This window comes from Oncorhynchus clarkii, chromosome 32 (assembly GCF_045791955.1).
Source record: "Oncorhynchus clarkii lewisi isolate Uvic-CL-2024 chromosome 32, UVic_Ocla_1.0, whole genome shotgun sequence".
NCBI classification, from domain to species: Eukaryota; Metazoa; Chordata; class Actinopteri; order Salmoniformes; family Salmonidae; genus Oncorhynchus; species Oncorhynchus clarkii.
The window spans coordinates 20,488,379-20,511,307 of NC_092178.1; the positions used below are offsets into that span (position 1 = coordinate 20,488,379).

At 42.3% G+C, this 22,929-nt stretch overlaps 4 protein-coding genes across 8 annotated transcripts; 1 reads left to right on the forward strand and 3 right to left on the reverse strand.

Moving 5' to 3' along the window:
* Positions 1 to 1,730: 1,730 nt before the first annotated feature.
* LOC139392005 (LSM10, U7 small nuclear RNA associated) lies at positions 1,731 to 3,602 on the reverse strand. 5 transcript variants are annotated; one of them, XM_071139637.1, is made up of 3 exons: positions 3,540 to 3,602; positions 2,773 to 2,998; positions 1,731 to 2,489 (listed from the first exon to the last, which is right to left on the reverse strand). In XM_071139637.1, the coding sequence occupies exons 2-3, from the start codon at positions 2,938 to 2,940 to the stop codon at positions 2,289 to 2,291; spliced, it is 369 nt and encodes a 122-aa protein (XP_070995738.1). In that variant the 5' UTR covers positions 2,941 to 2,998; positions 3,540 to 3,602; the 3' UTR covers positions 1,731 to 2,288. The 5 variants fall into 5 exon arrangements, with proteins under 5 accessions (XP_070995738.1, XP_070995737.1, XP_070995734.1 ...); XM_071139636.1 differs by having other exon boundaries at positions 3,464 to 3,582; XM_071139633.1 differs by lacking the exon at positions 3,540 to 3,602 and adding an exon at positions 3,248 to 3,379.
* LOC139392004 (glutathione S-transferase A-like) lies at positions 3,425 to 5,319 on the forward strand. The gene has a single exon (XM_071139632.1). It carries the CDS (start codon positions 3,508 to 3,510, stop codon positions 4,195 to 4,197), a length of 690 nt encoding a protein of 229 aa, XP_070995733.1. The 5' UTR covers positions 3,425 to 3,507; the 3' UTR covers positions 4,198 to 5,319.
* A 75-nt stretch (positions 5,320 to 5,394) lies between these two features.
* On the reverse strand, positions 5,395 to 14,068 carry LOC139392003 (organic solute carrier partner 1a). Its single transcript, XM_071139631.1, has 11 exons — positions 13,781 to 14,068; positions 12,964 to 12,993; positions 12,423 to 12,577; positions 8,885 to 9,052; positions 8,194 to 8,274; positions 7,944 to 8,047; positions 7,375 to 7,503; positions 7,207 to 7,261; positions 6,553 to 6,695; positions 6,348 to 6,408; positions 5,395 to 5,967 (listed from the first exon to the last, which is right to left on the reverse strand). The coding sequence occupies exons 1-11, from the start codon at positions 13,890 to 13,892 to the stop codon at positions 5,830 to 5,832; spliced, it is 1,176 nt and encodes a 391-aa protein (XP_070995732.1). The 5' UTR covers positions 13,893 to 14,068; the 3' UTR covers positions 5,395 to 5,829.
* A 676-nt stretch (positions 14,069 to 14,744) lies between these two features.
* On the reverse strand, positions 14,745 to 16,397 carry LOC139392457 (zinc finger BED domain-containing protein 4-like). Its single transcript, XM_071140451.1, has 3 exons — positions 16,254 to 16,397; positions 15,744 to 16,126; positions 14,745 to 15,610 (listed from the first exon to the last, which is right to left on the reverse strand). The coding sequence occupies exons 2-3, from the start codon at positions 16,061 to 16,063 to the stop codon at positions 15,511 to 15,513; spliced, it is 420 nt and encodes a 139-aa protein (XP_070996552.1). The 5' UTR covers positions 16,064 to 16,126; positions 16,254 to 16,397; the 3' UTR covers positions 14,745 to 15,510.
* Positions 16,398 to 22,929: the final 6,532 nt, after the last annotated feature.

Consider the following 22,929-nt stretch of genomic DNA (forward strand, 5'->3'; position numbering starts at 1 on the left):
TGTTGTCACTGAGAGGTTTCTCAAGGTTGGTCTTAGAGAAAACATTTGTTTTTTTAAAAGAAGGTTCAAAACCAAAATCACACCACAGCTCAGACCACAGGTCCCCGACTAACAATAATGGAACGGCATAGGGAAATTCCTGAGATCCAGTGGTGTAACTACATTCTTTATCTAGTGGTTAGAGCATTGGGCAGGTAACCGAAAGGTTGCTGGATCGAATCCCCGAGCTGACCAAGGTAAAAATATGTCGTTCTGTCAGAGCAAGGCAGTTAACCCACTGTTACCTGGGCGCCGAAGACGCGTGGATGTCGATTATGGCAGCCCCCCACCTCTCTGATTCAGAGGGGTTGGGTTAAATGCGGAAGACACTTTTCAGTTGTATTCAGTTGAACTGACTAGGTATCCCCCTTTCCATATGTACTACATTCTGTAGGGACATATTGACCCCAGGTGAATTCATCTCCTCCCCTTTGTAGTACACTCTATACATGTAACTGACTGGTAATGGTGAAACTCTATCTGAACTCAAGCGTTAATCTTCTTCTCCAGCCAACACGTGTTATGTCAGACCTGTCCTCTTCCTGACACTGCTAAGAAATAACATACCCATTTAGAAATTCCTCTAAATCACAAACACCATCGAAACATTTAGGAAAGTCATTTCCAAGGGAAACACTTCTTTCTTCCTCTTAGTTTCTCTATGCCATTGGACCCAAGAAGTTCCATCCTGGTTCCGTGACTGCCAGTCCACCAATCACATTCAAGAGTGAACCAAAAGGCTTTTATGAGTGGGTTCTGTTTGGGAGAGGGAGAGCTAAAGTTTGGAAACAGCCCTGTTTTTTTCCCCTCATCCAGACTGGTATTGATCATAAGTAATCTTTTCCCTGGCTGGCCTGTGGGTAGGGAGGGAGACAGAGAGCTGGTTCCTCAGACAGATGGGCATTGTGGTCTATCCTAGCCAAGGCTCCTGGCCATGTTTGCATCCCAAATTACACCCTATTCCCTTTATAGTGCACTACTTTTCACCAGAGCTCATAGGGATATTGCACTTCAGTGCAATACATAGGGAATAGGGTGCCATTTGGGTCACAGACATGTTCATGTCCAGTAGAGAAAACACTGCCCCCACACAAACACACCCTCACTGTAGTGTGCTGTATGTATTGGTTCCTGTTCAAATTCTATACAATTAAAACATTTCCTTGCTTCCTTGAATTCATAAGTACAGATCTAACACAGTTGGACAGGTGAAAGCAAGGACACCAATACATAGCTTACAGGATCAACCGTCTGTGATCACTTCAAGGAAGGGACGAAAGGTATACGTAATGAAATAATGGTATACAGATGTGTAACTTACATGGTGTGCTTTTACATCTGAAATGCTTGCTGTTTGGGATTTTAGGCTGGGTTTCTGTACAGCACTGTGACATCTGCTGGTTTAAAAAGGGCTTTATAAATACATCTGATTGATTGTTTCACAATAAACCAAATTGCATTGTGCCTATATCAAAACCAGTTTTCCCCAAGACAAAAGGACAATCTAACTAACAAAATATAGCAATCACACATCTTGTCATCTTACCAAACAGCATTTAAGACTACATGGCTTGGAATTACTCAATTAGTTTTGTTTTCTGAAAATGCAATGATTTCTTTAAAAAAGGAATGTTTATTCAAAGTATTTCAACAAGAGATGGAGCAAAATGAGAATCAAAAACACTTAAGCATCCAAAAGAATACTCTTTATTTACCAAAGAAAAGTCTTTACAATGCCAACTATTGACATTCTTAAACTTTAGTTGTTTTCTTTCCTTGGATAAGAGGAGAACCTGTCACCCTCTGTGAGTTATAATGTTAAAGCATTATGAACATAAAGACTCAAGGATGACACATGTAACTTGTGAGAATCAATTCAAATTCATATTCTTCTGTTCTGGAGTCACAATTTCATTAATGAAACAAGGAGAAATTGCACAATGTGAAATGAGCGGTAATGGAAGGCTCCTTGGGGCAACACAACCTCCACCCTTCTAACCTCGTCCCCTGGTTCAATTGCTAGCCAACCACATACAGACAGAGAGAAAGCCAACTGGTGGATGAGAATACCACTCTTCAAGTTCAATTATTTTATCAATTCAGTATAGCCTGGTCCCAGATCTGTTTGTGCTCTTGCCAACTCCATTGCCGATTGTCAAGCCACACGTTTGAGGTGACCATGAGTGACAAGGAGCTGAAACTCAGGTCAGCCCCTTGGGGCCAACACAACGTCCTCCACCCTTCCAAGTTCAGTTCTTTTTCTTTTGATACTCCTTCCTGCCACCTTTATTGCCGGCAAAGTTGCGAACGCGTCTGATCCTGGTCAGCTGGGTCTGTATGGTCTCCATGATGTCCACGTGGTCGGGAATGTGGACGTAGCGCACGTTCCTGGCCGTGATAAACAGATCGGCCAGCTGACTGAGCTGGCCGCGACGGTCCCGGTACAGCACCTGTGGTCGACCACATTGGAAGGATTAGGATATACTTTATTGTCACCAAAGGGGGAAATCGTCTTGGATGATTAAAGAATGTGCTGCTGCATCCACATAGAATAAATAAATACATAAAATCTAATTGTGCAACACATATCATTATCATCATCACCATGAGTGAACATTGGAAAAACGTGTATTTAACACTTACATGTGTCATCCTCTTGAGTTATTTGTACTTTAACATTATTGTTTCTAAATGTAAAAATCTGTTTTACCCCAAAATCAACCCAAAAATCACCTCCTCCAGACGCACGTTCATGAAGGCGTCCACGTTGACCACACGTCCCCTCGCCGTGCTTTCATCCCTCAGGTCCACGGTGGTCACCTCCCCCTGAAGCCCCTGGAGAAGGATCACTAGACTGTTCTCTGCTATGGTGCGCTCCCTGATCGAATGGGACACCTCCATTGGTCCTGCTTAGGTTGAGGATACAGCCAGGGAAGACTATGGAGAGGCTGGAAAGGGTCTGTGTATAAAATGTAAAGCCTTGTTATTGATTCGTTTCCTAAACGTTTCACGGTACAGCACAACATCTTTACTTTGGTGGGTTACTAAAGTATATATAAGTCAAGTCACTAAGCATAGAGAAAGAATATCCTAAAGGATCAATGGAAGGCGACAAAGCTAGATAAGTCGTTGTAGTAGCGCGATGGACTAAAGGTACAACAGAAGCTAGATAACACTGACTTTACACAAAGCTAAGAAGCGAGCGTACATTTTGGTTGATTCGTTTACATTCAGGAGAAACCAAGGTTAAGTGTACTTAGAGAACAACTTTGCAGCTAATCATGTCAACGGAGCAAACTTGAGGATGAAAGTAAACCGCCGGAGCAGTTTGATGACGTTTCACAACTGTGTCGTCTACGTCACCACCAACTGCCACGCAGGGCCCATGTATTTCGTAACTTGCCAACGTCTTGAACAACACTACCAAGTCGAGTACTCCTCGCTTCTTTCTCCGCGGTGTCTACAATCATGGCCAATAACATGACACTTCTCTGGTGCACCTTCTCGGTTCCGTGCTGGCGGGTTATGATCGCTCTGGAGGAGAAAATGTTGCAGGGATACAACCAGACGCTGTTGGACTTTGATAAAGAAGAGCACAAATCTACAATAGTCATGGACCTCAACCCCCGGGCACAGCTCCCTACATTCAAACACGGGGACTGCATAGTGAACGAGTCCTATGGAGCATGCATGTATTTGGAAAACCAGTTCAGGTCCCAGGGGACCCAGATGATCCCTGAGGGTCTAGCCGAACAGGCCCTGATGTACCAACGCATGTTTGAGGGCCAAACCTTCTACAAGAAACTTAGTGATGTGGTCTACTATGAGTATTATGTCCCTCAGGGAGAGAGACATGACTCTGCTATCAAGAGGAACAAAGATAACCTTGCAATTGAAATTAAACTGTGGGAGGGATACTTTCAGAAGATGGAGGCAGGCTCTTACCTGGCAGGAAAAGCCTTCTCGTTGGCTGATGTCCTTGTCTTCCCCACCATTGCCTATTCCTTCCGCTCTGGGCTGTCAGCAGAGCGTTACCCCAAACTGAGAGCATACTACTCTATGATGAAGGACAGACCAAGTGTCAAAACTACCTGGCCCCCACACTGGCTGGAAGACCAGGAAAAACCTCAGTGGGGTGACTTTCTCAAAGAGCTCTGAGACTCACTCTACGCACATTATTTAAAGTATTATAGGCACTTAAAATCTACGTACACTATATATACACAAGTATGTGGACACCCCTTCAAGTTAGTGGATTCGGCTGACAGGTGTATAAAATCGAGCACACATCCATGCAATCTCCATAGACAAACAGTATAATGGCCTTACTGAAGAGCTCAGTGACTTTCAGTGTGGTGGCGTCATAGGATGCCACCTTTCCAGCAAGTCAGTTCGTCAAGTTTCTTCCCTGCTAGAGCTGCCCTCGTCAACTATAAGTGGTTATTGTGAGGTGAAACGTCTAGGAGCAACAACGGCTCAGTCGAGAAGTGGTAGGCCACACAAGCTCATAGAACAGGATCGCAGAGTGCTGAAGCGCGTAAAAATCATTAGTCCTCGGTTGCAACACTCACTACCGAGTTCCAAACTGCCTCTGGAAGCAATGTCAGCATAAGAACTGTTCGTTGAGAGCTTCATGAAATAGGTTTCCATGGCTGAGCAGCCGCACACAAGCCTAAGATCCCTATGCACAATGCTAACCGTCGACTGGAGTGGTGTAAAGCTCGCTTCACCATCTCGCAGAGTCCTGACCTCAACCCCATTGAACAACTTTGGGATGAATTGGAACACCAACTGCAAGCCAAGCCTAATCGCCCACATCAGTGCCCGACATTACTCCTATGGCTGAATGGAAGCAACATCCTCGCAACAATGTTCCAACATCTAGTGGAAAGCCTTCCCAGAAGAGTGGAGGCTGTTATAGCAGCAAAGGGAGGGGACCAACTCCTTATGAATGCCCATAATTTTGGAATGAGATGTTCGTCAAGCAGGTGTCCACATACTTTTAGTTATGTAGTGTAGCTTCCCTTGGTTGCACACCTCATGAAACAGAAAAGTTGCTTTTTTTTGTGGATTTACACATTTGTTTTTGTAACAAACAAAGGCTGTTTTGTACTGTAACACCATCTATGTTTGTAAGAACATGACTTAACAAGAAAACATGTTTTTAGAAATACATGGCTCTGCTGGCATGTTGTTACTACTCCCCCTGCTGGCGATCTGTGGATCCTTCAGAAAATAACATGATCTGTGCAAATCTACAAAAATACAAATGTGGAAAAAGATGCTTGAGTGTTGGTTTATTGAAGACAACTGCTTCTTATATTCAATGACTGGTAGATCATTTACCAAAATATGAAGTGCCACCGAATACAAAAATAAAACTCATACATACTATATATAAATATTCTCTATATACACAAGATTTTCTTCATAGAATCATCTACATTACAAATATACAACATAACAGCTATTCATATCTACAATAATTTTCATTTATTTTTACAGTCTTATACTTCCCTTTTTGCACTCGTTTTAAAATGTAATCTACAAACCAAAATAGCACCACCAGAAGGATGAAAAGATTGACTAAAGTAATACGTGATTCAACTTTTGTCCAACAAACGGGCCTAAGAGGTAATGTTGAGTTTGTGTATGTAAGCATTGATTGACCAGCTCCAGTATAGTGGATAACCACAGTAACATTAAGCACCCAAACTACAATAGGCATCTTGCCCAAACTACAATACTGATTGTACAGCTCTACCCACCAAAACCTCATCATAATCAACATTATAGTTCAATAAGTTCATCCATCATGGCCAGCAGGTCATCCCCCTTGTTGCTTGGTCCCTCTGGCGATTCAGTCTGTTCAGGCTCCCCGGTAAACTCTCCCGCGATCCGAGCCAGTTCTGTGTTGACTTGCACGTCCTGAGAGGGGAAAAACCCCCACTTCATTTGATGCATAATCAGTACAATAATGAACTACAATTGTTGCTTGATACAGATATGCTGTTGAGCTTAAAGGGGTTTTAGTGGAGATTGTAAATGAGAGCTGAGCAGGAATACACACCAATGACATGGTGATCTTTGGTTTGTCAGTCTGATGCTAGGTTGCCTGCCGAGAGTACTTAGCACCTCTGAACAGAGTGCCAGCCGTAATTTGCAAACTGATCTACATGTAGAAACGCTTGAAAATATCAGCAGTCAGACAGTCCCTAAAACACATACTGCGGCGAACAAACGCCAGATGAACGGCAGGTCGCATTCGGTGTGTGTAATTGCTATGAAATTACTCAATACCATCATACCTGTGTTGCTTGAATATTAATCACTTGGAATGACTGATCCCCATTCGTTCCTGATGCTCCACTGTAGAAGACAAAGATCATTCCTTCACATATACCAATTACTTGCTCTGATCAAACCAAATTATAGATGATCAAGATGCTGCAATATGCATCACAACCACTGTTAAACAAAGAACTAAGGCACTAGTAGTGAAAGAGAACTCACGCCTCCTCTTCTTCTTGGTCTGTGGCAAAGAGGTTGACCCGGAACCCTGTTTCAGTGTTTCGGTTCTGAACCTTCATTCCACCCAGCAGTCGAGCCAGCAGGTGCAGCTCCTCTTTGGCCAGGGGGTTGGGTTCAGAGTTTGCCTGTGAAATAATAAGTATATATAGTGGGTATGCATCCCAAATGGCACTATATAGGGAATAGGGTGCCATTTCGGTTGCAGATTGGGTTACTTGGGTTTACTGCCCCCCATGTGGATCAGCTGGTAGAGCATGGCGCTTGGCGCTTGCAACGCTAAGGTTGTGGGTTCAATTTTCATGTTGGACCATTATGAAAAAGTAGAAAAAATTCATGCAAGTTGCTCTGGATAACAGTGTCTGCTAAATGACTCAAATGTACAGTAAGTGCTGGTGCCTCAAGAGGGCAGTCTTTACTGTGCTTGTAAGCATGCACACCTGGGGTTGTATGGATCAAGTCTCTCAGAGTAGGAGTGCTAGGATCAGGTCCTACCTGTCCATGTAGTCTTATTCAATGTAATCTAAAAGGCTAAACTGATCCTAAATCAGCACCCCTACGTTGAGATGCATGATACATACTGCCTGATGACAAAAATGAGGGCACTTTAAGTGGAATGAAGTGTGTTCAGAGTTCAACCTTTTGAGAGTAGTTCTTGGATGTGTGAGTTTCTTCTGGTTGAGTCACACTGTACCTGTTAGAATTCAACAGATACATATCGATTTAAAACAAACAGCTAATATAGATTTCCGACTCTGATGTTTAATGGTCGAGCCTCCATGCCAGGTGCAGTAGGTAGTTACTTACATATTTGTCCCAATTCGGGTGACTCTATCTCCAAACCGCTCAAAGGAGCCCACTCGGATGGAGCTGGTGTAACTGCCTCCAGTGGGGAACTCCCATCTCTTCCACTCCTTCCCATTGCTACTAAACATCCTGTGATAACAGGAAGTCAGAGATGAAACCCTGAATTCAGATTGGTTACATTGATGTCTTCAGGTTGAAACGCATCTAAAAGGGAACTAGTAAAAAAAGGAACAGACTAGCAAAATACTACCACTAACTGTAGCATGCAATGCATGACCGTCAATACAATTCCTCTTGGCCTTTACAATGAATATCTATATGACCTCTCAGTCACTACTCATGGAGACCAGGTAGTTGATCCGCTAACTAGCGGTTGAAATATGTTTAACACCTCCGTCGCGTTACTGCCAAGTTAACCTAACGTAGCAGGTATAGAAAGATGTCTGAGCGGAGTTCCCACTTCAGTTTTTTCAGGGGAAATGGGAGGTAGGTTGAAAATACTATATCCCTGAAAACCAGATCTTAGCGTTTTCTGGAGACTCCACATTGGCTACTGCCAAATAGATTACCTGATTAACCCTGGCACTTCTGTCCCATGGGGCACTGGGCCTGTGGTCGAGAGAGCAAAGCGTCCATTGGGATTCTGCACTTTATCCTTGAGGAAAAGTGATACCTGTCAGAGACAACATTCATATTTGTTTTTGTTTTTGTCAACAGCAGAATCGGTCAAAATACACTTTTTTTGTATGGATTTAAAAAAAAAAAATTATACAGAAACATTTAGTTTTCAACAGCCGATAAAGATAAAAAGGGACTTACCCTGACATGCATGTCTTGAAGAAATATGAGAAGCGTTTGTCGGAGGAGTTGAAATTCCCCATCAGACAAGGGTGTGTACACCTTTAACAAACAGGAAGAGTAGAAAAGGATACATCAGACTTAGCTTGGCATTACAAGCAGGATGTGGGCGAGACAGCAAAGGCCATATTTTTGTAGTTTAGGTAAAGCATGCATGTAATCTGTCACAATGAATCAGGTTGCGTCCCAAATAGCACCCAATTCCCTACAAAATTGCACTACTTTTGACCAGAAATAAGATCACATCTGACTCCAGATGCAGCTCATGTAAATTAGGAAACACCTAATCAGATGGCTATTGTCTACATCATCACAGGTGTCAGAAGATTGATTACATAGCAAGCTTGAGAGGCAAGGTAAAATGTCACAAACAGAGCTAGATAGAATAACCCAGAGGAATAATATACTTGTTGAGTATAGCTATAGCCATCAATCTTGTGTTGTCGTTGTCAACACTTACTCAGTGCTAAGTTTGTCAAGGTCCTGACATCAGTGTATAGCTCTCTGCTACAGGGCTTTTTGTTGCGAGCATGTACACAGATCACTCGAACATGATACTTTTTTGTATAAAAGAAAATAAAAAATGCCATATGGGCCCTCATCAAAAGAAGTGCACTATATAGGGAATAGAGTGCCAGTGACAGGTCCGTACCTCAATGATCTTTCGGTGTGTCTCGTCCACTTGGTTGAGAACACTGGGGGTGTCTCTCACAAACTCCCGGATGGCGTCTATGTGATTGTATGAAATAATCAGCAGGTCTCTGGGACGTGGACACAGCAGGAGTTGATATTTGAAAGCCATCACCATCAATTCATAAAGCTATGCAGAAAACAGCAGACAAAAGAAAACACAAATTACAGTACGTTGAATGCCAAATAAGATGGCATGACCAGTATTTTCTAATCTACTCATATTTGAAAGGGGTCTGTTGACGGGCCTAGTGGTCGAGAGTAAAAGGGATAGGCCGCAATGTTTCACATTTAAGCTGTGTTCGAATACTCATACTAACCGCACTATTAGTGATGTGAATTAGGTATATAAACCCAGCAAAAAAAGAAACATTCCTTTTTCAGGACCCTGTCTTTCAAAGATAATTAGAAAAAATCCAATTAACTTCACAGATCTTCATTGTAAAGGGTTTAAACACTGTTTCCCATGCTTGTTCAATGAACCATAAACAATTAATGAACATGCACCTGTGGAACAGTCGGTAAGACACTAACAGCTTACAGACGGTAGGCAATTAAGGTCACAGTTCTGAAAACTTAGGACACTAAATAGGCCTTTCTACTGACTCTGAAAAACACCAAAAGAAAGATGCCCAGGGTCCCTGCTCATCTGCGTGAACGTGCCTTAAGCATGCGGCAAGGAGGCATGAGGACTGCAGATGTGGCCAGGGCAATAAATTGCAATGTCCGTACTGTGAGACGACTAAGAAAGCGCCACAGGGAGACAGGACGGACAGCTGATCGTCCTCGCAGTGGCAGACCACGTGTAACAACACCTGCACAGGATCGGTACATCCCAACATCACACCTGTGGGACAGGTACGGGATGGCAACAACAACTGCCTGAGTTACACCAGGAACACACAATCCCTCCATCAGTGCTCAGACTGTCCGCAATAGGCTGAGAGAGGCTGGACTGAGGGCTTGTAGGCCTGTTGTAGTAAGGCAGGTCCTCACCAGACATCACCGGCAACAACATTACCTATGGGCACAATCCCACCGTCGCTGGGCCAGACAGGACTGGCAAAAAGTGCACTTCACTGACGAGTCGCGGTTTTGTCTCACCAGGGGTGATGGTCTGATTCGCGTGTATCGTCGAAGGAATGAGCGTTACGCCGAGCCCTGTACTCTGGAGCGGGATCAATTTGGAGGTGGAGGGTCCGTCATGGTTTGGGGCGGTGTGTCACAGCATCATCGGACTGAGCTTGTTGTTATTGCAGGCAATCTCAACGATGTGCGTTACAGGGAAGACATCCTCCTCCCTCATGTGGTACCCTTCCTGCAGGCTCATCCTGACATGACCCTCTAGCATGACAATGCCACCAGCCATACTGCTCGTTCTGTGCGTGATTTCCTGCAAGACAGGAATGTCAGTGTTCTGCCATGGCCAGCGAAGAGCCCGGATCTCAATCCCAATGAGCACATCTGGGACCTGTTGGATCAGAGGGTGAGAGCTAGGGCCATTCCCTCCAGAAATGTCAGAGAACTTGCAGGTGCCTTGGTGGAAGAGTGGGGTAACATCTCACAGCAAGAACTAGCCAATCTGGTGTAGTCCATGAGGAGGAGATGCACTGCAGTACTTAATGCAGCTGGTGGCCACACCAGACACTGACTGTTACTTTTGATTTTAACCACCCCTTCGTTCAGGAACACATTATTCCATGTCTGTGGAACTTGTTCAGTTTATGTCTCAGTTGTTGAATCTTGTTATATTCATACAAATATTTACACGTCAAGTTTGCTGAAAATAAACGCAGTTGACAGTGAGAGGACGTTTCTTTTTTTGCTGAGTTTAGTATGCTTATTGGTCATAGTATGGATATAGTTAGCATGCCAAAAGTTTCTGGATGTCGTACTAAATTCGCCAAAATTCGAAGTATACATGCAGTGGACACTATTGCCGTGCTTTTATGGCCCATAATGCTATTCTTCCAAAAATGGGCATGGTGTCACGTTTTCAGATTTGAAGAAAATGGCAGAAAATATGTAGCCGAAGTCCTACAAAAGCGGATACAAATGCATTGCTTTAACCAACTATGAAAATGTTTAAATGTTGAGCAATGTAAAAAAGTAATGACTTTTCTAATAAGTTACATTACACGTTGTGTTGGCTGACAATTTGTTAGCTACGCTATCCTTACGAACCGCATAGCATTACAGCAGTAGGTACCGATATGTTAGCTAACGTTAGCTACCTAACGTTAGTTGGCTACAAATACATCCAACTTGCCAGGCAGTATTATTGGCTATCTGCTATCTAACTAACTACCCAACGTTTATTGACTTGATTATTCACATCATTCTACTCCGATTTCAGAGCACTCTCGCCCAGAATAACTGATGAATTTACGAACACTCAACACCCGTTGAATATGGCCGGTGTTAGTAAACGTTGGCAAAAAAATTCGTTGCCAGCAGCATAGTTAGTCATCAACGCTCTAGACAACATGAAAACAGCCTAACCAGCTCTGCTAGGGCGAGTAAAATAGTCAGAGTGAGGTGTTCTCAGTCTCATTTGTGTCTGGAAGTAGCAAGCCAATGTTAGCCAGTTAGCTTGGGTACTTGACTTTCGTTGAACGCTCAGATCAACCCTCGGCCAGAGCTTCCAGTGTGCGCTCTCTGAATGTTCCGAATTTATGAACAGAGTCTGTTCTAGATTCGCTATAGATTTACGAATGCCTAGAGTACACTCTGGCACTCCGGACTGAATTTACGAACACAACCGAAATCATAATATGTTTAGCTAGTCATTTGTTATGCTAACAAGCTAGCAAGAGGTTTCATAGCAACAGTACCAACTTCCAGTAGACAGGCGAAGCTCTAGTACGCTCAACTGAAATGATACCGTTCGTTTACAGTATACTAAAATAAACTAATATAGTATGTAGTATATACTCATTAAGTATAGTACACAGTATGTTAGTATGGGTATTCGAACACAGCTTTAGTTTTTCTCCTAGCACTACACAGCTGATTTAAAAGGGGCAGATTGAAAGTGGCAGTGCAGTCAAAAACGTATTTTCCTCCCTTTTTTTATTCTGCACCCTATGAGGTCGATGTAACACTCTGAAATTGTGAAAATGATGATAATGCCTTTTAGTGCAAGAGCTTTTTGAAAATAATTTCAGTCTGCTCAGGTGGGATGGAGTTTTTGGCCCATAGCGTCACAATCTGATCTGATTATTCTGACCAATGACCAGTCATCTTTTATTTGCATATGTATCCTCCTACTTTGAAGGGGTAAGCGGGGTAGAGTTGATTCAATCCACCAATCAGGGCTGTGTATGTAAATTCACTGGCAACAAAATATATTTTGAGTTATTTTCATGAAATAAAGTGATTTATTAGCCATACAGTGATGATTTACAGTAAACAGACTACATGGAGGCTTTAAATTATCAAGTAATTTCTAAACTTGGATTATTTGAATTTGGGCCTCTAGTCTACTGTATGTTGCCTACCCTATCCATGCTGGCAGGGTTGAGCCTCATGATGGAGGCATGGGCTAGTCGTGTTAGCACTGTTCTCAGAGCCCTATTACTGTAGAGGTCCTGAGGCTTCAGCAGTTCCTCCATAAAGGCCTTACTGAACATGGTGGCTATGATGTCATTCATAACTATAGACATGATAGGACAGACAGAAACAGTTAATTTATTAAGGACTTGAACAAAAGAAAAATGTAAAAAAAAGTCAATTTGGTTATGAATGCATTTTAGGTGATTCAAAATAAAGGTGATAACATGGAGGCACAGAAAGGAATCCAAACATTTTGCAAATGTGACAGCAATAATTAATTTGATAAATTCAACACATGCCCAATATATACGATTGTTGAACATCATAGAATTGCAGTGCTGTCTTGTATAACAAGCTTTCTGAACCAGTACCATTTTTCACTAATGTACTGGACCTGGGGCTACACTGACTAATAGTACAGTAGTACAGAATACAGGCTACAGCTAGGATACATGGGGAGAGGGATGTGACTGGCTAGGAAAATACCTCTTTTTCTGTCGTCATCTGACCATACACCTGCAATAAAATGAAGTTTAGGGAAATAAATATGTTAAGGAGGAAAAATATATAATATGTTGAGGGGGGGGATGGTTAAATTCAAACTGCTACTACACCAAAGATACTTGCAATTAACTCATACATTTAAAGATTGGCAAAGTAACAGAGTGACATGGTAACAGAGTGATGCTGAGACTTTTTTTTTTTACTTGAACTGTGCAGATGCACAGTTTGGTAACAAAATGACAGAACAAAAATTCATTCTGTTACCAAACTTTACATCTACACCGTTCTGCAACTGTGTTTTTGTAAAATATTATGTTGAAATTGTTAACAGTAGTCATTGTGCATAGTGCTTTATTGTTTGTTTAACTTTGCAATCATTGGTTTTTGTTTGACATACATTTTAAAGCACAAAATCTGAGTCTCAGCATCACTCCGTTACCATAGAATTGACCAGATCAGGGGTAGGCAACCCTGTTCCTGGAGTGCTGCAGATACTGCAGGATTTAGTTTCAACTAGGCACCACACCTGACCAACTGAGCTAATTGATCAGTTCAATGATCGTCTGAATTCAACACCTGGTCTTCCAGGTTGGTTATATCAAAACATGAAGTGGCACTCCAGGACCAGGGCTGTCTACCCCTGGCCCAGATGAATAGGTTTCCCCTATTCATGTGTGACTGAGGTTAGTCATCTAACTAGTTAGGCTAATTAGAAAGGGTTAGGATTAATTGGGAGCCTACTGTGTGCGCAGCTAACATGCCTTCAGTAGCTAGCTATGATAATCTAGTTACAGACTACCTTTCTGTGTATTATCATCGGCGGTATTCTGAGTTTGAAGACGTTGGTCCAGAATATAGAGCATTTCTCCGCCGAGGTTAATAAAAACTAGAGGAAGTGTTCTCATAGACATCTTGTAGAACCAGAGGATTAGCTAGCAAGCTAGTTAGCTCACTTGCTGTATTTGTGGACCGTGCTGTACTGAGACTGTGGATAACTACCTTTATCTGCTAACCTTGTAGTAAATGCATAATGTCAAAAGGCTCAAATAGACCGTTAAAATTAGCCTAGTCCAGGTAACAGTTAGTCGATGGGTTCTTCAACCTCTGCTCCGCTCTTCAATCACAAAGTGGACAAAGTGCAACAGTTGCGCATGACAGGTGGCTAGTTGAGTCGCTCAAAGTCACGTGGCACAGCAGAACACAACCAACCAGACAAATTGAACCACATCATAGACCAACCTCTATTTTTCCAGTAGTGATGGGCATTCCGGCTCTTTTCAGTGAGCCGGCTCGTTCGGCTCACCAAGTGATTGGTGTTAAAACAATAAGAATTAAATTATTAAATGAAATCATACTCTACCTTAACCACAATGTATTTAAAAATGCATTGGTTTGTTATGAAAAGTAATGCTATTAAACATTTGCATTTAAAGTATAATTTTTTAATGTATTGTAATGAAACAAGCAGGGAGCAGGTCTCGAACCCTTGATCTTCTAGCCCGGAGTCCAGCGCGCTATCGACTGTGCCATAAAAGCATACTCGAGCGGCTGAGTCGATATCCACGCTTATAAACCCAGTGTCGTTACAGTATATGAACGAAGTGCATATAAATCTAACCATTCAAAACGAATATAATCTGAACAGCATAATAGAATATTGCACCATATCAAAGGGAAATGAATAACAATTTTCAAAACTGCAGCATCCCACAAATTTAAATAAATGTAAAAAAGAAGGATGCTATTACACATGTGCATTTAAAGTATAACTTTTTTAATGTATATAAACAAAGTGTATATAAATGTAACAATTCAAAACGAATACAATCTGAACAACATAATAATACAATATTGCAAAACTGCAGCATCACACTTAAAACATTAAACTGGTCCCTCTTTTCTCTCTCTTCTTTATTGCCATGTTATAACTAGCAAGCACACAGCAATGCTGACCATATTTTGCTTTTATGAGGGATTTGCATCCAGAATTGCAAGCTGCCTCTCTTTCGAGGGGCTGATACAGTTTCTTCTTTCAATAATTATTTGTCCTGTTTTCGAGAAGACCATCTCAGAGGGAACGGATGTGGCCACTATGCAGAGTCTCCCTGTCATGACTTTAGTAAGCCGTGGGTAGACAGAGGCCTTGTACTTCCACCAGCTCAGAGGATCTGGGGCTCCTCCAAATAGGATCGGGCCTCCGTTATGGCATCTGCTGAGAGATTCCTTCGTACGGCATCCCCAGTTGCTCTCTTGTCAAACAGCATCCAAACAGCAGACGTTTGTGGAACTACTGCTGGTGCTTCTGCTCCATCTGTTCCCTCTTCTTCCTGTTGCCCTGGTGCCTGAGTCAGCTGACTGCTGGGGCTGTCCCTCCCTGCTGCTGAGGTTATTCTTTGAAGAGCCTCATCAATCGCTCTGGCATCACTGACGGCTAACTTCTTAAACCTGGGGTCAAGTGCAGCGGTTTCTGATAGCACGTGATTATATTCCATTCTTTGGAACTTTCTGTCCATTGATGAACATAGGGTGTCAACTCTGTCCTGTGGTTACATTTGCTTCTCTCTGGCGGCTGGCTGTGATTCGCTGCAGACCCTGACACAGGAGTATCACTTTTGATGCTGTCACATAGCTGAAAAGAGAGAATAGTAACTTATTAGTTCAGGTTCATTTTTTTATCTACTGATACTACATTCTCATCTACTGCTCATATACATATATAATACTAGATTAAATAATGATGTAGTAATAACTGCTTACTGTACCTCTCTCCACTGATCTCCACAGTGACCTGCTCAAAGGGTTCCAGGACTCTGCACACCTCCTCCACCACCTCCCATTCCTCTTGGGTCAGAGCATCAACAGGTGCATTGACAATGGCCAGGGTAGAGATGATGGCATCCTTTGACTCAAGAAACCGCTTCAACATATAAAATGTTGAATTCCACATTGTAGTGCAGTCTTGTTTAGGCCTCAGCTCAGGCATCCCCATCTGGCGCTGTGTAGACTTTAGTTTTTCAACATCTACTGTGCTCCTGTGGAAGTATTCCGCAGCTGCTTTCACTTTGTCCACGGTGGGCTTCATCCCCTTCAGAGCATCTCTTACAATCAGGTTGATTGTGTGGTGAGGCACATGGGCTACGAACAGCTTGATACACAACATACACTTAGTATTACTTTCTTAGCTACAGTATGCATATCTCCCTGGCATATCATATAATTTATGCAGCAGCATACAAGACATTTTTGGACTCACCTTGTTGTGCTATACTTACTTGAACAGGAAGGTGGCGCGGAGGTCCTTCGTGGGCAAATTTTGTTATCAAACTTTGTCATCAAAGTCCCGGATTTTCTGCTAGCTTGCCGCACTACCACAGAAAGCACTGAGCTAGGCTGAAACACCTGCAATTTGGAGCTCCCTTACTCAAGAAAACAAAAAAGAGACCATGTTTGTATGCGGCTTTATTAACTCAATGATATATATCTTTTTACATTATTTGCAAACTGATATGTGACATGTATTAATGTCAAAATAACATGCAAAACAGGAAAGCCCCCTCCCCAAAAAAACAGGTGCCCCACCTGCCCTGAATGACGGGTCGCCACTGATGCCCTTTGAAACAAATTTGTCCACTGAGATACTTTTTTGATAGGACATCTCATCTCATATCTGGTAGGGGATGATCAAGCCAAACCTAAAAAAAACTGTTGCATATAAATAGTGCCTATTCGAAATATAAAATAAAAGTTGAATGCAAGCATGGTTGGTACCTGTTGTTGAGGAGTCATAAGAATTGAAAAGTTGTATTACCTGAAATCAAACATGGCAATGAATAGCTTCTTTCATGCCACTGATGGCTGTGTTACAATATGAAAATACTCCCATTCATGACTGGCTCGTATTTCCATGATCATCAAAGGGGAGATCAGTACTCAAACATTACAGTTTAACTATTGTGTCTACTCATAATGTTTCTGTATTGCTAAAAGAAACCATTCCAAGGCCATATTGTCCCACAACTCTCTCATCGTCATCTTTTATGCATTCCTTGGAATCTATATTAACTTATTGCAATACAGTATCATGAGATGTATTAGTGTGTGACTTAGGGCAGGACAGGTACAGTGAAAGATGCAAATTCCTAATATCTTTTATGTACATTTGTGAGCCACAGAGCAGTGTGGGTGTAGTCCTAATAGTCTTACAGTCAGTTATCCAATAGACAGTTCCACGAACAGGATCATTGTCAACCTTTGATACAAACTGGGGGATTAGAAGACTCTTAAACACCTGTAGAGGTAAGGAAATATCATGGACAAAAAAATTATAATATATATACACTGAGTGTACAAAACATTAGGTGTATCCAGGTGAAAGCTATGTTCCCTTGTTGATGTCACCTGTTAAATCCACTTAATTCAATGTAGATGAAGGGGAGGAGACAAGGAATAAAAATCTTTCTTTAACCTGAGACAATTGAGAAATGGAATATGTATGTGTGCCATTCACAAGGTAAATGGGCAAGACAAAATATTTAAGTGCCTTTGAACAGGGTAAGGTAGTAGGTGCCAGGCGCCCCGGTTTGAGTGTGTCAAGAATTGCAACGCTGCTGGTGTTTTCACGCTCAACAGTTTCCCATGTGTGTCAAGAATGGTTCAACTTGACACAACTTTGGGAAGCATTGGAGTCGACATGATCCATGTGGAACACTTGACACCTTGTAGTCCATGTCCTGATGAATTGAGGCTGTTCTGAGGGCAAAAGAGGGTGCAACTCAATATTAGGAAGATGTTCCTAAAGTTTTGTACACTCAGTATATATCATGGACTAATTGGCTGATTGAAAATTACAGAGCAGTATTTGTAACATAGCTTTTGAATAGGATACAGCTTGGATTTTAACATGGGATATTGTTATTAAAAAGTTTTGTAAGTTCACTTTTTGTATTGTGTGTGTCATTACTATACAGTTCATGGGACAAGTGCATCCGCTCTTTTCATTCCCAGATTGGCTTCATTGGAAATACTACAACCATGGGCTTCCCTCTATGCCTATGTCTTCTCTCTTTGTAAGTAAAGAGTTATTTGCTTGCATTAGGCTCGTTTGCCACATGGTACTGGAGTTATTCAAAGAAAGCAAAATTACATGATCATTTAGTTAATGTAGGTTGACAGAAATGTGATGTTATGTCTCTTCCCTTCTAGGATTTTCACAACTGCTTGTGGTTCAGGTTTTAGTGACGACTCAACACTTAATGAAAACTCTTATAAGGAAAAGTGGATGGAGTCTATACCTGATGACAAACTCCTTTCAGCTGTTACTATCCCCGGAACTCATGAGAGCCTAACTCTGTACGGTGGACCACTTATACAGTGTCAGGCTTGGACCTTGGAGAACCAGCTGAAAGCAGGATTGCGGTACTTTGATATACGTGTAGAGGCCAGTATGTTCCACAACATCCTTGATGTCATGGATGGGCATTTAGTACACACAAAGTTCCATGAGGTGCTGAACATTCTATGGGAGTTCTTGGACAAACATGGAAGTGAGTCTGTGCTTTTGAGAGTGACACTGCAAGGAATAAGCATGAAAAAAGCTGGAAAATGTATCAAAACATTGATTGAGAATTCTGAAGATAGAGTATGGACAAAGATATTTGTCCCCAAAATGCAAGAAGCAAGGGGGAAGATCATCTTTGTGCAGAGTACCAATTTCAATGTTGGAACACTAAACCATGACACTTTTGTCACAGGCGACGACACATTCAAAGACCTTGAAAACAAGATGAAGAAGATCACAAAACACCTGAAAGAAGCTAAAGAGAATTGTGGTCATGCATTGGCACTGACCGATTCCTCCGCCACAGCCATTTTCAAAGGCCCTAAAACTGTGGCCAAAATGGTTAATGGTCAGCTCAATAAGCTCATAGTTGAACTACAAACAGGCTCTAACAAACCAGACTGCTTGGGGGTAATCAGCATGGACTTCCCCAGTCCAGACCTCATCCATAACATCATTGAGGTCAATGGAAAACCAGGGAGTGGTTCATCTGAGCACTCAGAAGAGCCTGAATCAGTAGAGCCTGCACCAGCAGAACCTGAACATACAGGTTTTAGTGATGACTCAACACTTAATGAAAACTCTTATCAGGAAAAGTGGATGGAGTCTATACCTGATGACAAACTCCTTTCAGCTGTTACTATCCCCGGAACTCATGAGAGCCTAACTCTGTACGGTGGACCACTTACACAGTGTCAGGCTTGGACCTTGGAGAACCAGCTGAAAGCAGGATTGCGGTACTTTGATATACGTGTAGAGGCCAGTATGTTCCACAACATCCTTGATGTCATGGATGGGCATTTAGTACACACCAAGTTCCATGAGGTGCTGAACATTCTATGGGAGTTCTTGGACAAACATGGAAGTGAGTCTGTGCTTTTGAGAGTGACACTGCAAGGAATAAGCATGAAAAAAGCTGGAAAATGTATCAAAACATTGATTGAGAATTCTGAAGATAGAGTATGGACAAAGATATTTGTCCCCAAAATGCAAGAAGCAAGGGGGAAGATCATTTTCGTGCAGAGTACCAATTTCAATGTTGGAACACTTAACCATGACACTTTTGTCACAGGCGACTTCACATTCAAAGACATTGAAAACAAGATGAAGAAGATCACAAAACATCTGAAAGAAGCTGAAGAGAATTGTGGTCATGCATTGGCACTGACCGATTCCTCCGCCACAGCCATTTTCAAAGGCCCTAAAACTGTGGCCAAAGTGGTTAATGGTCAGCTCAATAAGCTCATAGTTGAACTACAGACAGGCTCTAACAAACCAGACTGCTTGGGGGTAATCAGCATGGACTTCCCCAGTCCAGACCTCATCCATAACATCATTGAGATAAACAGAAATCCAGGAAGTGGTTCATCTGAACAACCAGAACAGCCTGAACCATTAGAGCGGGAACCTGCAAAGCCTCAGCCAGCCGAAGAGCCTGAACCAGTACAGCCTGAACCGGCACAGCCTGAAACAGCAGGGCCTGGACCAGTAGAGCCTGAGTCAGCGGAGCCTGAACCAGCAGAAACTCAGCCAGTAGAAGAGCCTGAACCAGTTGAGTCAGAGCCAGCAGAGGCTGAACCAGCAGAGCCTGAACCAGTAGAAAAGCCTGAACCAGCAGAGCCTCAGCCAGCAGAAGAGCCTGAACCAGCAGAGCCTGAACCAGCAGAGCCAGAGCCAGCAGGGGCTGAACCAGCAGAGGTTCAGCCATTAGAAGAGCCTGAACCAGCAGAGCCTGAACCAGCAGAGCCAGAGCCAGCAGAGGCTGAACCAGCCAAGCCTGAACCAGCAGAATCTGAGCCAGCAGGACCTGAGCCAGTAGAACCAGCAGAGCCTGAACCAGTAGAACCTGAACCCGCAGAGCCTGAACCAGTAGAGCCAGAGCCAGCAGAGCCTGAACCAGTAGAACCTGAACCAGTAGAGCCAGCAGAGGCTGAACCAGCAGAGCCTGAACCAGTAGATCCTGAACCAGTAGAGCCAGCAGAGGCTGAACCAGCAGAGCCCCAACTTGCAGAAGAAGCAGCAGAAGAGCCTGAACCAGCAGAGCCTGAGCCAGAGCCAGCAGAGGCTGAACCAGCAGAGCCTGAACCAGCAGAGCCTGAACCAGTAGACACTGAACCAGCAGAGGCCGAACCAGTAGAGGCTTAACCAGCAGAACCTGAACCAGCAGAACCTGGACCTGAACCCCCAGGGTAGCCCAAAGAGCCTTACTGGAATAACCAAGGAAGAAGAGATGCAATGAGAAACATAAAGAGATTAAAAAACACAATTATTGTCCATTTAACCTCAGTAAAGAAGAATCCCATCTAAAACCTTAAAACAATAAATACAAAATCAAATGCTCCCTTCAAACAGTAAAACAATTGTCTACTATGTGGTATTTTGTATATTAACTGCATGTTTAACTAGGAAAGACCAACTGTTCCATGTTGCAGTTGAAATATACAAATCTGATAGTTACTTTAAAATTAACCCATCTGTGCTGAGATCTGTCTGAGGGTATTTTTTTCCCATCAATACGTTTAATAAAATAGCATAGGGCCTTTCAGAAACTTGTATCTAAACCCACAGTGACACCCACAGGTTACAATGCATATTACTGCTTGTTTTGATGATGATTCATCTGGACATGTAAATGATTAAGTCTCTAAGGCGATCACTTACACCCTCTTATAAATGTACGTATGTAACATTTCCGTTTAAAATGTTTTCTAAAAAAAATCTCTATTATGTATGTAGAAGAGCTGCTTCAAATAATATATCTAAAACAACGTATAATGTCAACATAAATAGTTAGATACAGTGGGGCAAAAAAGTATTTAGTCAGCCACCAATTGTGCATGTTCTCCCACTTAAAAAGATGAGAGGCCTGTAATTTTCATCATAGTTACACTTCAACTATGACAGACAAAATGAGATTTTTTTCTCTCCAGAAAATCACATTGTAGGATTTTTAATGAGTTTGCAAATAAATTCATTAAAAATCCTACAATGTGATTTTCTGGATTTTTTTCCTCAATTTGCCTGTCATAGTTGAAGTGTACCTATGATGAAAATTACCGGCCTCTCATCTTTTTAAGTGGGAAAACTTGCACAATTGGTGGCTGACTAAATACTTTTTTGCCCCACTGTACAAAGGCTGCGTTTACATACAGTGGGGCAAAAAAGTATTTAGTCAGCCACCAATTGTGCAAGTTCTCCCACTTAAAGAGCAGTTGTTCTTCTTTGCTCAGCGGCCTTTCAGGTTATGTCGATATAGGACTCGTTTTACTGTGAATATACAGTGCCTTGCGAAAGTATTCGGCCCCCTTGAACTTTGCGACCTTTTGCCACATTTCAGGCTTCAAACATAAAGATATAAAACTGTATTTTTTTGTGAAGAATCAACAACAAGTGGGACACAATCATGAAGTGGAACGACATTTATTGGATATTTCAAACTTTTTTAACAAATCAAAAACTGAAAAATTGGGCGTGCAAAATTATTCAGCCCCCTTAAGTTAATACTTTGTAGCGCCACCTTTTGCTGCGATTACAGCTGTAAGTCGCTTGGGGTATGTCTCTATCAGTTTTGCACATCGAGAGACTGACATTTTTTCCCATTCCTCCTTGCAAAACAGCTCGAGCTCCGTGAGGTTGGATGGAGAGCATTTGTGAACAGCAGTTTTCAGTTCTTTCCACAGATTCTCGATTGGATTCAGGTCTGGACTTTGACTTGGCCATTCTAACACCTGGATATGTTTATTTTTGAACCATTCTATTGTAGATTTTGCTTTATGTTTTGGATCATTGTCTTGTTGGAAGACAAATCTCTGTCCCAGTCTCAGGTCTTTTGCAGACTCCATCAGGTTTTCTTCCAGAATGGTCCTGTATTTGGCTCCATCCATCTTCCCATCAATTTTAACCATCTTCCCTGTCGCTGCTGAAGAAAAGCAGGCCCAAACCATGATGCTGCCACCACCATGTTTGACAGTGGGGATGGTGTGTTCAGCTGTGTTGCTTTTACGCCAAACATAACGTTTTGCATTGTTGCCAAAAAGTTCAATTTTGGTTTCATCTGACCAGAGCACCTTCTTCCACATGTTTGGTGTGTCTCCCAGGTGGCTTGTGGCAAACTTTAAACAACACTTTTTATGGATATCTTTAAGAAATGGCTTTCTTCTTGCCACTCTTCCATAAAGGCCAGATTTGTGCAATATACGACTGATTGTTGTCCTATGGACAGTCTCCCACCTCAGCTGTAGATCTCTGCAGTTCATCCAGAGTGATCATGGGCCTCTTGGCTGCATTTCTGATCAGTCTTCTCCTTGTATGAGCTGAAATTTTAGAGGGACGGCCAGGTCTTGGTAGATTTGCAGTGGTCTGATACTCCTTCCATTTCAATATTATCGCTT

Excerpts from the sequence above, each read along its gene's own strand:
- LOC139392003 (XM_071139631.1), bottom strand. The coding sequence starts at position 13,892 with ATGTCTATGAGAACACTTCCTCTAGTTTTTATTAACCTCGGCGGAGAA. Across the intron at positions 7,262-7,374 it reads ACCCGAATTGGGACAAATAT|GTACAGTGTGACTCAACCAG; the intron begins GTAAGTAACTAC and ends GAATTCTAACAG. Across the intron at positions 5,968-6,347 it reads TTAATATTCAAGCAACACAG|GACGTGCAAGTCAACACAGA; the intron begins GTATGATGGTAT and ends TTCCCCTCTCAG.
- LOC139392005 (XM_071139637.1), bottom strand. The coding sequence starts at position 2,940 with ATGGAGGTGTCCCATTCGATCAGGGAGCGCACCATAGCAGAGAACAGT. Across the intron at positions 2,490-2,772 it reads TGAACGTGCGTCTGGAGGAG|GTGCTGTACCGGGACCGTCG; the intron begins GTGATTTTTGGG and ends GGTCGACCACAG.
- LOC139392457 (XM_071140451.1), bottom strand. The coding sequence starts at position 16,063 with ATGAAGCCCACCGTGGACAAAGTGAAAGCAGCTGCGGAATACTTCCAC. Across the intron at positions 15,611-15,743 it reads GTGGAGATCAGTGGAGAGAG|CTATGTGACAGCATCAAAAG; the intron begins GTACAGTAAGCA and ends CTCTCTTTTCAG.
- LOC139392004 (XM_071139632.1), top strand. The coding sequence starts at position 3,508 with ATGGCCAATAACATGACACTTCTCTGGTGCACCTTCTCGGTTCCGTGC.